Genomic DNA, 15,087 nt, shown 5'->3' with positions numbered 1-15,087 from the left:
AAGGTAATATTTAATACTGGGGAAGATGTAGTTAGAGACATTTACAGTGTTAATGATAGTATAAATTGGTATAAACTTTTTAGAAGTGAGCTTGTGATATGTACGAAGAGCTCTAAAAATGTATATAACTGCCTTTCAGGAATTCTAGATCTAGAGATAAATCCTAAGGAAATAGTAAAAGGTGTATGTACAAGTATGTTTATCAAAGCATTATTTATAATAGCAAATACTGAAAATATGGAAATGTTTGCTATTTGGGTATGTTTATATAAACTATGGCATACTCAAGCATGATGTTTTAGAAGAACTTTCAGACATAGAAAATGCAATCTAATGTAGAGAGAATTTTCAGTTAAATTAGTTAACGAAACAGATATTAAGTACCTACTATGTGCTAAGCAAGTATCACCAGCAGGCAAAATAGAAGTTATGTGTCCTCAAAGACCTTACATTGTAGTTGGAGAGGGGCAAAGAGACAGACCATAAATAAAAGCCTTAATAAACAAATGAATTACATAGTACATTAGAAAATAACAAGTGCTACAGCCAAAATAAATATTGAACAGGACAAGGGCATTAAGAGTTCTAGAATGGGGCCATATTGTGATTATAAATGGAATAATCCAAATTAGACCTCATTGTAAAGGCAATATTAGAGCAAAGACTTGAAGGAGTGAGGCCACTAGCCACATGGAGATGTGGAGGAGAGTTTTAGGCAGAGGGAATAGCCAGTGGAAGGGATACCAGGTAGTATAGGCAGCGTGATCTCAATATTGTAAAATATATATGTACATATTTTGTTTGTATTATATGTAAGAAAAACATTTTTAAATTCTTAAAGCTTCCAACGTATTTTCATAATATCTCTAAATCAATCCTATGATTATTTCCATCATCTTCCCTGAAGGGTAATTAGTAAGATTTATTAGTGGTAAATTTTATAAAAGCTAAGTTTCAGTGCCTGTATTCAGATTATATTTGATGGTATATTCATGATAAGAAGGGAAAAGGAGCACAGCTTTTCCCCTATATGCCTTTTTTCACTGGTACCCATGACCAAGGGTAGAAACCTTAGCTTGTGGAAGAAACAAGAAAATTACAGTTTGCCAAGTTTGGGCAGTCTGTTTGTCTATCATTTAGTAGGCTCAAAGCAGGTGCTAATAGCAGAAAAATAAAGTATTTCAAGGAGGATCAGTGAATAAGGGATGTGAATAAACAATTAGTTTCTAATATTCCTCACACCAGATAGTGGAGTTTAAGACTTTCTACTAAAATATTAGGTTACCTTAATTGCACATATTCTTCCTTAAAAAATAATCCAGAAAGAAGTAAATTGCTTTCTTTCTTTCTTCTTTTTTTTTTTTTTTTTTTTTTTTTTTTTTTTTTTTTTTTTGAGATGGAGTCTCGCTCTGTCACCCAGGCTGGAGTGCAGTGGTGTGATCTCAACTCACTGCAACTTCCGCCTCCTGGGTTCAAGCAATTCCCCTGCCTCAGCCTCCCAAGTGGCTGGGACTACAGGCGCGTGCCGCCATGCATGGCTAATTTTTTGTATTTTAGTAGAGATGGGGTTTCACCATGTTGGCCAGGATGGTCTCGAACTTCTGACCTCATAATCTGCCCACCTTGGCCTCCCAAAGTGCTGGGATTACAGGCATGAGCCACCGTGCCTGTCCATAAATCGCTTTCATTTTTTGAAGCAATATCTACTGAAGTAGAATTTATAACACCTGTTTCTTTAGGGTAGAAATGTTATTCATCTAATTTTTCAATGAATTTGGTTCCCAACAATAGAGATTTCCCGCTTGTTTAAATTTAATTGGCTTTATATATTTTTCTAACTGTTTTTTGGTTATGTCAGTGTTTCCTAACATATTTTTCCCTCCCACCAAAACAGAAAACCCTCAACACATTGTTGCTATGTTTATGTTTTTTCCTACAAAAATTAAATAGAAATGATTGGCGCTATCAACTGTACAGTATAGTCAACAATCCAGGACAAATTAATTTGCACAGTACCGGAGAGGAAGCAGAATCTATAAGGAAACAGGTTTCTGTTTTGAAGTTCCCAAAGAATATTATAAACAGAAGAGAAAAAGAAGTGAGCTCAGAAATGATTAACACCCACAGTCAGTGCCAAACACACAAAATCTTTTAAGCCAAATTCCTTTGAAAAGTTTGTAGTTGGCCAGCTTGTGGGGAACATAAATAAGGGCAAAGCAGTAATAGTTGATACTTTTAGATCTATAAATAAATACTTTATACATATATATTTAAAACCCTAAACATTTATGGGGTAATTTAAACACTGCTCTCTGATATGTTGTATGAATGGCCTGCATGTATGCATCATTGTTTAAAAATGCGGGGAAAATTCTTTGAACTGTAGTTTCATATGATGCCTTAGGAGTCAGAGATGGAGGTAATTGGTCCATCTTGGAATCAGGGGCTTCTGTTTAGTTATTTAAATGGGTTGCTGAGCACTTTCCTGCTTACTTCTTTCTACTATAAATAAGAAATGCATCATCAGGCACTTTTCTTGACATTGAATACTCCAATTTACTCCACACTAAAACTTTATCTGGTATTTGAAAAATAATTTCTAGTTTTAGAATGAGTCTCGTTTTAAGGAGCCTATTTTTAAAAATTATTTGCTGATGCTGGGTAGGAAGCCTAGTTGGGATGATGAAAAATGAAAGTCTCAATGTGTCACTAAGCATGTAAACTGTAATTGGAGCATGAAGGACTTAAGACTTTGCCTGAACTCAGGGAGGGCACTGTTCTATTATTGAAAAACCTGAGAGCAGGCAAGTTACTTGAGTTTCCCTCTTATCTGGACTAGCTTCATTATGGGAGGTAAATTTGTACCTATGTTTGTAATCTCTTCTGAATTATTTCTACTCTGAAAGATTTAAAGTCAATAGAATGAGGTTCACAATGCCTCGCAGAGCAAGGAAACGTCATAGCCATTTTACAGAAAGAGAGCTGAGCAGAGGCAGTGTCCTGTCGAGGTGGAACTTGAATTTGGACCCACGGGAGTACTTCCTAGCCCTGTGGCACATGGTTCTCACTTAGCTTTCTTTTCTGTGGATTCAGCCACATGGACACAAGTCCTGCATTCTTCCCGCCATGGGAGCATTGGACTTAGCAATTATGTTTGAGTTTTATGGCTTTAGTCATCAAATGTCCTGTTTCAGCTGTGGTTTCCCTTTAGTGCATGGTCTAAAAAACTTAAAATACCAATATATAATGATAACTAATTGTTTTTGGTATAATAACTGTTTATGTTTTTGAACCTGAGTTCTGAGTCTGGTTGCCTTGCTCTGTTTGTTACTCTGAAGCAAAGTCCACATTTAGGCTAGGGTTTTACCTTATTTTAACTTTCTTCCTGTTTTTATACTCAGCAACCTGCATGGTTCCTGGCATTCACCAGGTTTTCAGTAACAAAGCGTTTTTTTTTTTTGAGACAGAGTCTCGCTCTGTCACCAGGCTGGAGTGCAGTGGCAAGGCGATCTCTGCTCACTGCAACCTCTGCTTCCTGGGTTCAAGTGATTCTTCTGCCTCAACCTCCTGAGTAGCTGGGACTACAGGCGCACGCCACCATGCCCAACTAATTTTTGTATTTTCAGTAGAGACGGGGTTTCACAATATTGGCCAGGCTGGTCTCGAACTCCTTACCTTGTGATCCGCCCGCCTCGACCTCCCAAAGTGCTGGGATTATAGGTATGATCCACCGCGCCCAGCCCGGTAACAAAGTATTTAATGAGGGAGTTGAATTGGTTGAAAAGAATCTATTTATTCAAACTGTAATGCAGTCCACAAATTTGAAGTTTTCTCTTTAGATATAAAAGTGCTAAATATCCTAAAACACCATCCCAGCTCTCTCCTCATGCATGCTTTAATACTGGCCACCAAAGAGGAGTATAATATAATGAATGGAACTTCTGAAGACACCCCTAAACAACTTTGGCCCTCCTAAAGTGAAACTCTTTTCTGTAGAGTTAAAATATATAGAATCCTTTCACCTTTAATTGATTAAAAATGATGGTGCCTGGAACTATTTTTGAGAATAATTTTGATCTAAAGGGAAAAAAAGTACATGTGTTTCTTCTGAGTGCTGCTTTTCCATTTTCCTAATGGGCTCCTCACTATTGTTTTGTCTGAATGCAGTTTTTTATTTGTGTTATTCCAGACATGGTCCTACCACAAGCATCTTTAAACCAGACATTAATAGCATAGTTCACAGTCATTACTGCCAGTGCTCAAACACAAATATTGCATTTGTGTTTGCAAAAGCTACACATCAGATGTTAATTAAGTGCATTTGGTTTTTTTTTTTTTTTTTTTGCTTAAACAATCTGGCATAAAGAGTTTACATCCATATCAGTTCACCGTAAGGTCTCAATATCTAAATCACCAGCCATACAGTATATGATAAATACAGTGTTTCCACACAAGAAAATAGCAGAATTGTCAGGGAAACATCAGGCCTGTTATATTTCTCTGTGAAATAATAGCAACTGAATCTCAGTTTCTTTTTCTTTTTGATAAAAAAGTATTTAACTAGGAGTAAACACCAATATTTAGAATGGTAAATTTTTCATTAAAGCACACATGAAAAGTGAAATCATACCAAAGATTTTTTTCCTTGTTTTTAGCTTGCTTCAGGGCGTTGTGACAGTTGTGTTGGAAGAAAACTGGAATTTCAGCCTTGCAGTGAGGGGATCCATGCTGCCACCAGAGCAGCCGAGTGCCAATCTGCGGGAGGCGGGAGTGGAGCAAAACCGCAAACTGAGAAACAAACTTTCACATCAGGTTTCTAATTTTAGAGCAAAAAGTGGAATTACTTTAATTATATGACATTTAACTGAAATACGATTTGCTGGGATTAATTATCTCTCTCATTTAAAATACCTTCTTAGTAGGTTTAAATTAACATAAAAAATCAAATTCAGCATTTAAATAAGGTCAATGGGACTGCTGGATTTAAACACAGAATTTGATTCAGTATAATTGGATCACTGTATTGGTTTTGACTTGGAAGGATTAAATGGAGGAACTTGGAAAAGCGTGAATTTGGGCAGAAAGAGAAATTTTCTCTTCTTTCTTTCTTCTTTCACCCTCCAAATGAGAGAAGTTTCCCCACCTTGGAGAGGAAACTACTACCCTGATTAGGTCAGAAACATCTCAGATTCATTAAGTGTCTCTGTTTTATCACTACTTGAATAAGAAATAGTAATAAAACAAAAATATTGTGTAACTAAAGCTTACTAGAAGAATTTAAAATACATGTAACAAGGGCCTGTTTGAAAAATGATTATTCTGTGTTAAGTGATTACCTCTTATTTTATTTAAAAGCATATGAAAGTTATTTCTGATGTTTTATTTTGCTTAAAAAAATGAACTTTATGCTTTTGAAGGAATTTTAAAAATAAGAGTTTCATTTCAATCAAGTAAGTTGCTGTTGGGACACTGAACAGTGTACATGTCGTGTTCTTTATTGAACTCTTGTCCTTAGGGCTTATGTCTAAACTTACTTTATCTTTAATAATTTATCTTAGGCAATGAGTTCTTTTATAGCAAGAATGATCAACTTTGGACATTCTACTAACAAGGGGAAGTTATTAGACACGTGATGGTAGAGGATGTCTTGGAATTTGCTGGGTGAGGGATTCAGGAAAAGTCCCAGGACTACAGGGATGGAATGACCCATGTCATGGGGAAAGCCCCAGGTCCATATGCAGGAACTTCCTTTGAAAGTGACTTGCTCCCTCAGGCTGATGAATTGTATGTGAATAACTGAATGTGACTGGGCATATCAAAGCTATGGGACAGCAAAGCATAATGGTGAAGCACTACAGGCCTGGTAAGGGTTTTGAATAGTTGTGCTGATGTAACCCCCAGTGTTATATACTCTTCAGCAAAACCTAAGTGTGATCCAACTATTTGTTGGAACGATGGTAAAGATATTACCATTCCTTGAGTCAAAATAGGATATGTACACTAGATTTTAGGACATAAGACTATTTGTAACATGACTTATTGGGGGGTAAATGAGAGAAAAATGTTTGGAAGTTTTCTGTTAAAGAGTGGCAACATTAACATTGACAAAAATTCCAATTATACTCTGTGCAATGTTAAAACTGATATAATTCTTAAAGATATTTAGGGTAAGTGATTGGGACATGAGATGATGAGAGAGAGATGTATTGACTGTTAGGAAATTTAATTTTTATGAAATCAGCATTATGGGGAAATACTGTAATCTGATTCATTCCTGCAGAATTCCCAGGAGGAAGAGGCCCAGCCTCGGGAGTTGAAATGTTTCATTATGTACATATGTGGGAAAAAGATGAAATGTGGTTTCCGTGTGCTGATTTTCTGTAAAACATCTATTAGTATGAGAGTAGCCAGGCTAGGCAACAAAGCCCCCAAACCATCGTAGTCTAGGGAAAAGTGAACCCAGAAGGCGTTTCTCTGATGGATACTGACATCAGGAGCAATAAGTTTGAAAGTAGCAAGAAAAAGTAATGACGGTAAAATAATGTTGAAATAGTAGCTAAGGAATGATCACATGTTGAAGATGAGGTCAGTCCTTTATTCCTCATCAATCCCTGCTTAACTTTGCTTTTAGAAATGTAAGGTTCCCCAAAAATGAGGAAACTGCAAATGTAAGCTTTTTATACCAATGCTAATTTAACCAAGTTGTCCATCTTATAGTGCAAACTATAATTAGAGCCACACTATTTATGTAATGTGAGCTGCACCATCCCTGAGACAGGGAAAGGCGGGACATTTGCCCTTGAGCTCTAGAGTAACAGGGCTCTAGAGTGGCAATGGCCATCTCAGCCTCTTGTAAAGCTGGGGATGGAAGAAAGAGGTGCCTCTAACAGGTTGTACAAAGAGAAAGGCACGAGGTTTATAAGTCTGTGTGAGGGGACTCTTTTGTCTTGTTTGGCTCCAAACCCTGCCAAATTCACATCATCACAAAACATGGGAGTCCCTTTGCTCTTCCCAGTTCCAAGGCTGTTTGTTAGTTTTTAGTGACCTCTTTCCCTAATTAAGACTGCTTTTGAGATTCATTTTAATCTGATATTAACCTAATTCAATAATGACAGGAGTTTGTTTCGGAGAGAGGGAGTGGTGGGTACAGAGGTGTGATTTACTTCTGTCTCTGAGACTCTTAGGCCTGTCATTGAATTCCAGCCGCCATGGAGATGGCCTTGGAAATGAATGAAGGTCCAAGGCCTGTTGCTGCTGCTGATGCTTAGCTCTTAACCATGCTTTTCTTTCTCTGTTGGTATTTTGGAAAGTTTGAGCTCTTTTAGGAAAAAAAAAATCCTTCAGATAGTTTAGAGTAGATAAAGTTACCTGATTATAGCCTAAATACTTTTGTTATGGAAAAAAATATTATCTTTAGAAAATTCTGAAGTTGACAATGAGGAATATTTGTATTGTTTTTAAATAAAACCGAGTAAAGGAAATGCCTCTGATTAAAACTGGCTGATGAATAGAATCGTCAAAACAAGGCTTTTGTTCTGCCTGATTAACATGCTTTTCTAATGATTTAGGTGTTGGTGCCAGCCCGTATGTGATGAACTGCAACATTACCATAGATTCTCAAGACATGTCTGCAGGAAGAGAGATCGCTAGTGCCATTCGGGGCTCAAATGCAAATGGATTGAAGGGTGTCCAAGCGATGGCTTTTCCCCACGAGGGAAAAATTGAAATAGCCTGCAATGTGGAGAGTTTTGATGACCAAGAAGCTGCAGAAATCTCAGAAGACTTCCAATATGTGTCTTACAGTGTCCTTGGTGACCAGTTTTCTTACGTATCTCCTCATTACATAGAAACTCAAGTTAAAAAGTTGGCAAGTGATTGGGGAATTGGTACTAAAGGGAGAGCATTAGTTGGATTTACACCGCAAGAGTGCAAGAACTGTGCTGAATATGCTATAAAGGAAAATATTGGGGAATTCTGGAAGATTCGGGGAGGTGTTTTCATGTGATTCAATCTAAGGCTTCACTGAAATTTTAAGGAAAATTATTAGTCATTACAAAATTTTCTTTTGGGCAGTGAAGATGTGGAGAAACTACAAAGAGCTTAGTTGCAGCCATGTGTTGGAAAATTGAAAGCATTCTTTGTTCAACAACAACAAATGTTCATAGATTATCCTTAATTACCTTATATTTCTAGTCATCGTTACAATTTCGAGAGAATCTACTTTGTATCATGTGCTAGTAACTTGTGAACCTTAGAAGCTCTTCTGAATCAACTGGGTAAAATGGCCATGGTTTCTGAACCGTCTTTCATTATTATGAGAAAAAAAGATAAAATGAACTTGATTGGATTTTCCTGAATGAACGCTCAAGTTCCATATTCAACTCTCATTTTTTGAGTAATTGCTATTTTATTTATTTATTTTTTTGAGACAGGGTCTCACTCTGTCACCCAGGCTGATGTGCAGTAGTGCAATCATGGATCACTGCAACCTCTAGCTCCTGGGCTTAGGCAGCCCTCCCACCTCAGCTTCCCAAGTAGAGGGGACTATAGGTACGAGCCACCACACCCAGCTCATTTTTGTATTTTTTGTAGAGACAGGATCTGATGTGTTGCTCAGGCTGATCTCAAACTCCTGGCTAATTATTCTTTTCATATATGCATTTAAAAAGATCAAGACTGGGTACAGTGGTTCATACCTATAATCCCAACACTTTGGGAGGACAAGGAGGGTGGATCACTTGAGCCTAGCAGTTTGAGACCAAACTCAAACTGGGCGACATGACAAAACCACATCTTTACAAAAACTACAAAAATTAGCCAGGCATGGCGGTGCACACCTGTAGTAGCTACTTGGAAGGCTAAGATGGGAGGATGACCTGAGCCCAGGAGGTTGAGGCAGGATCATGCAGTGAGCCATGATTGTGCTACTGCACTCCAGCCTAGGTGACAGAATGAGACCCTGTCTCAAAAAAAAAAAAAAAAAAAAAAAAAAAAACCCAACCAACCAACCAACCAAACAAAAAATCAGATACTAAGTGACTAAAAAATGGAAGGGTTACCAAAAAAAAAAAGAAAAAAAAAAAAAAGTCAGGTACTAAGTGACTAAAAAATCAGAGGGTTACAAAATATAATCTCTCTTTCAAAGCATGATTGTTCATTCTTGCCTTACTACTTTTAGGGTGATCTGCTGCTCATACACCAGATATTGAATTTTGAAATGTTTATATAGGGAGATGGCATGATGGTGTTGGGCATAACTTCAAGGAAGTACTTATTCTTTTGGAATTTAGATGGAAAGTCTAAAGGTTTAGAGAACATACTGTTTTTGAGCAAAGAAGGGTATTGGCAGAAGAAATTTTATTTGAAAGAAATTAAAATTTGTAGCCTTTTTGCATACTAAAAGAAGCTGTTTGTCAATGATGGCAATTTTAATTAATCCTTAGTATTTATATTGTTCTAGTATCAGATGCTTCCCATAAAGCACAGAGAAATGAATTTTTCCACAAATTGAGTTTAGCAGGAAAGACTGTGGTCTTCTTTAATAAGAGCACAAAATGTGAATTTATTTTAAGGAATTAAAGAGTTTGGCTGGGTGTGGTGGCTCATTCCTGTAATCCCAGCACTTTGGGAGGCCAAGGTGGGAGGATCACTTGAACCCAGAAGTTTGAGACCAGCTTGGTCAATGTAGTGAGACTATCTCTATTAGAAAAAAAAAAGTTTAAAAAAAAAGGCTGAACTCAATCTTTTTGTAGGATCCAGTGATCTAATTTTTTTTACTTACATTTGATTCTTGAATCTGATTGCATTTATATTATTCTGGAATTCCAATTCTGTGTGTGTTTTCTCTGTCAATATGATTACAACGAAGATGGAAAAGATGATGGACTAGGTATGGTTTTTAGATGTGAGGAATTTTAGTTGCTCTGGTGAAGAGAGAAAATGCTGTCCAGTTAGACCTGATAGGTCTGTCTCTCAGTCTCTGAGAGGTGAGAAGCAGCAGTGCCCAGATCTTGCCTTGCTTTGGCAGAGGCTGTGTGGCCCGATAGAAAGAACAGCAGACAGTGGTTTGGAAGGCTTGAGTTCAGTCCTTGCTTTTATTTTTCATGTAGCCATAATTTCATTAGCTATGAAACAGGAAAAATAGTTCCCTCCCCGACTAGGGGAATAAATGTCTATAAGCTGTAATGTGAAAATGAAATGTATTATTAATAGTTTTTCTAGGTCTATTCTAGAGCTTTGCTTTAGTTTTGAGCATCAGTATTAAACAGATGAGAGGGGATAAAAGCACATGGTGCCACTGATTCATATTGGGTTGTAGGAGGGGTTGATTCATTTGCCAGTTACCTGAATTAACCTCTCCAGGTTTCTGTCACAGCATTACAGGCTGCTGGCTTTGAGCAAGGCCTATTTAAAACCAAACATCCTTTTAATGGGTACAGTGTGTCATTTGGGAAGATGAAAAATGTTCTGGAGATGGATGATGGTGCTTGGTTGCACAACAGTGTGAATGTACTTAATTCCACTGAATTATACACTTAAAAATGGCTAAAGTGGTAAATTGTATGTTATGCACATTGTGTTTGATAATTAAAAAAGAACAAAAAGTATGTATTTATCCCACAAAAGTTAAGAAAAAAATACAAAAATCCCCTCATATCTGAATAAGATAACTTTACTAAGTCCATTGTATTAGTCCATTCTTGTATTGCTATAAAGAAATACCTGAGACTGGGCAATTTATAAAGAAAAGAGATGTAATTGGCTCATGGTTCTGCAGGCTGTACAGGAAGCATGATGCTGACATCTGCTTGGCTTCTGGGGAGGCCTCAGGAAACTTACAGTCATGGTGGAAGGGGAAGGGGGAGCAGTTATGTCACATGGCCAGAGAAGGAGCAAGAGAGCTGGTGGGGAGGTGCTACATACTTTTAAATGACCAGATCTCACAAGAACTCACTCACTGTCATGAGGAGAGTACCAAGAGGATGGTACTAAACCATTCATGAGAAATGCGCCCCCGGTGATTCAGTCACCTTTCACCAGGCCCCACCTCCAACTGGGTATTACGATTGAACATGAGATTTGGGTGGAGACATTGATCCAAACCAGATCATCCATATGTTCTAAATAAAATGTTGGCAAATTTCTATTATCTACTAATAGATACAAATATGTACGACCTATTTTTCCCTTTTAAAATCTATTATGATGGACTGTAGTGCTCCAGATGAGGTTTAGTTAATGGTTTAAAATAAAGTTGATTAAATGTGGCCTTTGATCCAGCTATCCATTAAAAAACAAAAACTTACATTTTTATTACAAATAAATAATTTTATTTTTCTGAGATAGAGTCTCATTCTGTCACCCAGGTTGGAGTACAGTGGCACAATCTTGGCTCACTTCAACCTCCACCTCCCAGGTTCAAGGGACTCTCCTGCCTCAGCCTCCTGAGTAGCTGGGATTACAGGTGCACATCATCACACTCAGCTATTTTTTTTTTTTCCAGTAGAAACAGGGTTTCACCATCTTGCGCAGGCTGGTCTTGAACTCCTGAGCTCAGGTGATCTGCCCACCTCGGGCTCCCAAAGTTCTGGGATTACAGGTGTAAGCCACCATGCCTGGCCAATAAATAATTTTTAAAACAAGCACAGACACACCTCTTACTTCTCATTCATATTTGAATTTGTCTTTTCTGTCTCTGTTCCCCTTCTGCCTTTTAGAAAATCTGAACCAGCTGTAAATTGTGGAAGGTGTTCTGGTGGATGGGTACACTATCATCAGCTCTTCCTCTGCAGGAACTGGCATAAGTCACTGGGATGCATCTATAATAACTAAGAAGGATGATCCCATTGGCTTGAGAAAACCTGACAAATGAACTAACAAATACCCCGACTCATATGCGGCTTTTCTCAGATTGGCCTCTTAGAAGCAGCCCCACAGTTTGTGCCCATGTTTCATCAGTATTTGTTTTTTAAATCTTACTACAAGGTGGACAATGTATGGAATATGTGCTTCATAGCTCATATTTAACCTCCCTCCTTTCACCAACTGTGAAGAGGCCAAAATTGATGTGAACAAATAGACTTTACTTTCTATCAGCCCCTTTGTGTTTTTATTCTACCCAACTTTAAACTTTAACTTTTAGTTTCTTAAAAGAGGGATAAGGAAAGCAACAAGCTAGGCTATGAGGTGATAAGGTTTTGTGTGTGGGGTGCGGGGGAGGGGGGGAGTTGTCATTGGTTTCCAGCCTAAATTGGGGCTTGACTCCCGATAAATTAAAACTATTTAAACATTGGGAGAGGGGAGTAAGTAAAATATAACTGAAATAAAACAAAAGGGAGGTAATATTTTCATTTCTTGACATAATGAAAAGCCTTGCTTTGTAATTGGTTTGTACTGTCTTGGAAGTGGCGTCCGTGGTCAACAAAGGACCACTCTGTGAGAGATCTGCAAGGAATTTATCATTCCCCCTGGCTGAGCCAAAGCAGGCTTGATATACAGTTTTGTTTCGTATAAATATTCTCATGTTACTGTTTATTCTGTGGGAATATGAGGATCTCACTGACAGGGTACATGCTCCACTGCCTTGCTTTTAAAGGCATTTATTTGACTCTGTTGTTTGTACTTGCCCAGAAACTTCAGAGAACAGCCCAGGAACTTGTTTGATAAGCATCCAGACCATGCTCCCGAAGTATGTTGTGCTTGGGGGGTTAGGAAAGCTTATTGTTTTAAGCGAGCCTGCACATGGCCTCCAAGGAGCCCATTTTTCATAGATAAAACAATTAGGACACCCTCAGCAATCTCTTAGAATGCTTCTCCAATGTGTAATAAAATGTCCTGGTGAGCAGGGCTCTGGTTGAACTCAGACTGCCTTTGGATTACTCTGCCACTTCTTTGTTTGTATTTGCAGTATCATGAGGCAAATTAGCGTATTGTGAATTAAGATGTGAGGTACAGACCTAAACATGGGACTAATTTCTTTCTACATTTTTAGTATGGGTGTTAACCTATTATCTCTCAGCTCTGCATTCATCCTTCCATATACTTTTTTTTTTTTTAAGACAAGATCTTGCTTTGTTACCCAGGCTGGAGTGCAGTGGCATGATCATGGCTCTCTGCAGCCTTGACCTCCCAGGCTGAAATGATCCTCCCACCTCAGCCACCCAAGTAGCTGGGACTACAGGTGCACACCACTACACCCGGCTAATTATTTTTTATTTTATTTTATTTTATTTTATTTTATTTTTTGAGACAGAGTCTTACTCTGTCGCCCAGGATGGAGTGCAGTGGCGTGATCTCAGCTCACTGCAACCTTCATCTCTTGGGTTAAAGCGATTCTCCTGCCTCAGCCTCTGGAGTAGCTGGGATTACAGGCACACGCCGCCATACCCGGCTAATTTTTTGTATTTTTAGTAGAGATGTGGTTTCACCATGTTGGTCAGGCTGGTCTCGAACTCCTGACCTCAAGTGATCCGCCTGCCTCGGCCTCCCAAAGTACTGGGATTACAGGTATGAGCCACTGCGCCCAGCCAGTTTTTTTTATTTTTATGTTTAGTAGACACAGGGCCTTGCTATGTTGCCCAGGCTGGTCTTAAACTGAGTTCAAGCAGTCCTCCCGCCTTGGCCTCCCAAAGTTCTGGGATTACAGGCATGAGTCACTGCACCTGGCCCCATACTCTACTTTCTGATACTGGGACTCTGCAAACCACATTTCTTCTTTGCCAGCCAGTTCCCTATTAGGCTCTGCCAATATGGAGTCTTGGACTGTGGAGGCTGCAGGGGTGGAGGATGGTGAGGGATTGCACCTTCCTTTTGACCTCCTGTTTCTAGAAGCCCCACTTCAGCAGTGACTCTTCACCTTGACAGTGGCTCTTAGTTCCAGGCTGCAGCTATTCTTTCCCCCCACCCCCCCCCCAACACTTTTCAGAGCTTGCCTTGTTGCACTCCTCAGAAGCCCCAGCATCAGCTGGGCAGTGCCACCTCCTCAGACGCCTGAGCTCCAGCTCTGCAGGGCCTCTCCTTTCAGCTTCTAGGCTCTGAGGACCCCTGCCGTAGTGAGTGGTGCTGCCTGCAGTTACAGCTCTGTGATCCCTTTTTCTCTGTTTTGCTTTTTAAGTTCAACAACTGTTGACAATTTTTTTTGTGATCTCTTTTGAAATACTTAGTGTGGTTTCTGTTTTCCTGATTGGGTTCGGACTGGATTCTGTCAGAAACAAACATCAGCAGACCCAATGGGACTGGAGGAAATGGAGAGGGAAAGGAGAAGGCAGAAAATATTCATTGTGAATATAGCTCCTAACACAAACAGCCCACGCATGATTACTCTCCTTTTCTTCTCATTCGCACATTATTCTCTTATCTCACTGTCTTCTTCTTGTCAAATTCGCAGTTCCCTTTGGCGTTCGTGCTATTTTTTCCACCAGTAGGGAGTCTGAATGATGACTTGAGGTGAGGGTGGGAAATGCCATGGAAAGCCATTGGGCCAGGTTTTCCAAAGGATGTCTTTTGCGTAGTAGCATATTCCATCATTTAAAATGTAAACTAATGTAATTATATAATTTAAAAAAGTAAAGTCTTTTGAATCTTATAATAGTTACTTGTCTTTCCTTGTATAGCCATCTTTACCTGCCATGTAGATAATGCTTTTTATCTGGCTGTAGGCCCCCAGCCAAACGCCTTTCCCAAACCTCTGGGTACCACACTATCAACTTTTTCTCAGGAAGCCCCGTCTGAAGCCAGTCAGTTTCCTAACTTCTTAGGTACCTGTATCTCCGTGAAGACTAACTGCTTTGAAAAAAGTAATTATATGGATGTAGTTTAGCTAGGACCCATTGTTACAAAACTATATTGTTTCTAGTACGTATAAAGGATTTTCGGTAACTGATTAATATTAATCTGTGTCTATCCGAAAATTCTTCTTAGTAGTTCATCTTCATGATATCCACTCTGTTATTTCACAAAGATAAAGGGAAGATAAAATAGCAAGATAACGGGAAAAGAAGTCTTGAGTGAACCCTTTTGGCATCATTATTTGTAGCTATCTTTTACTGAGTACCAACTAAGTATTAGTTATTACATGATTTTCACAAC

At 38.7% G+C, this 15,087-nt stretch overlaps 1 protein-coding gene across 5 annotated transcripts in view; it reads left to right on the top strand.

The window, feature by feature from the left end:
• Positions 1-15,087, top strand: part of FTCDNL1 (formiminotransferase cyclodeaminase N-terminal like) — a 92,480-nt gene that overhangs the window by 34,015 nt on the left and 43,378 nt on the right. For 3 of the 5 annotated variants that reach the window (XM_009237945.4, XM_063712957.1, XM_009237944.4), the window contains one exon: positions 7,569-9,093. The exons of the other annotated variants lie outside the window; for them this stretch is intronic. In XM_009237945.4, the coding sequence (XP_009236220.3) occupies positions 7,569-8,005 (437 nt within the window). In that variant the 3' untranslated portion in view covers positions 8,006-9,093. Of the gene's footprint in view, positions 1-7,568; positions 9,094-15,087 lie in introns of those variants that run through there. 5 annotated transcript variants of the gene reach the window in all.

This window comes from Pongo abelii, chromosome 11 (genome assembly GCF_028885655.2).
Source record: "Pongo abelii isolate AG06213 chromosome 11, NHGRI_mPonAbe1-v2.0_pri, whole genome shotgun sequence".
Lineage (NCBI taxonomy): Eukaryota > Metazoa > Chordata > Mammalia > Primates > Hominidae > Pongo > Pongo abelii.
Note: the sequence above shows the minus strand (reverse complement) of the source record. Positions and strands in the feature narration are given on the sequence as shown.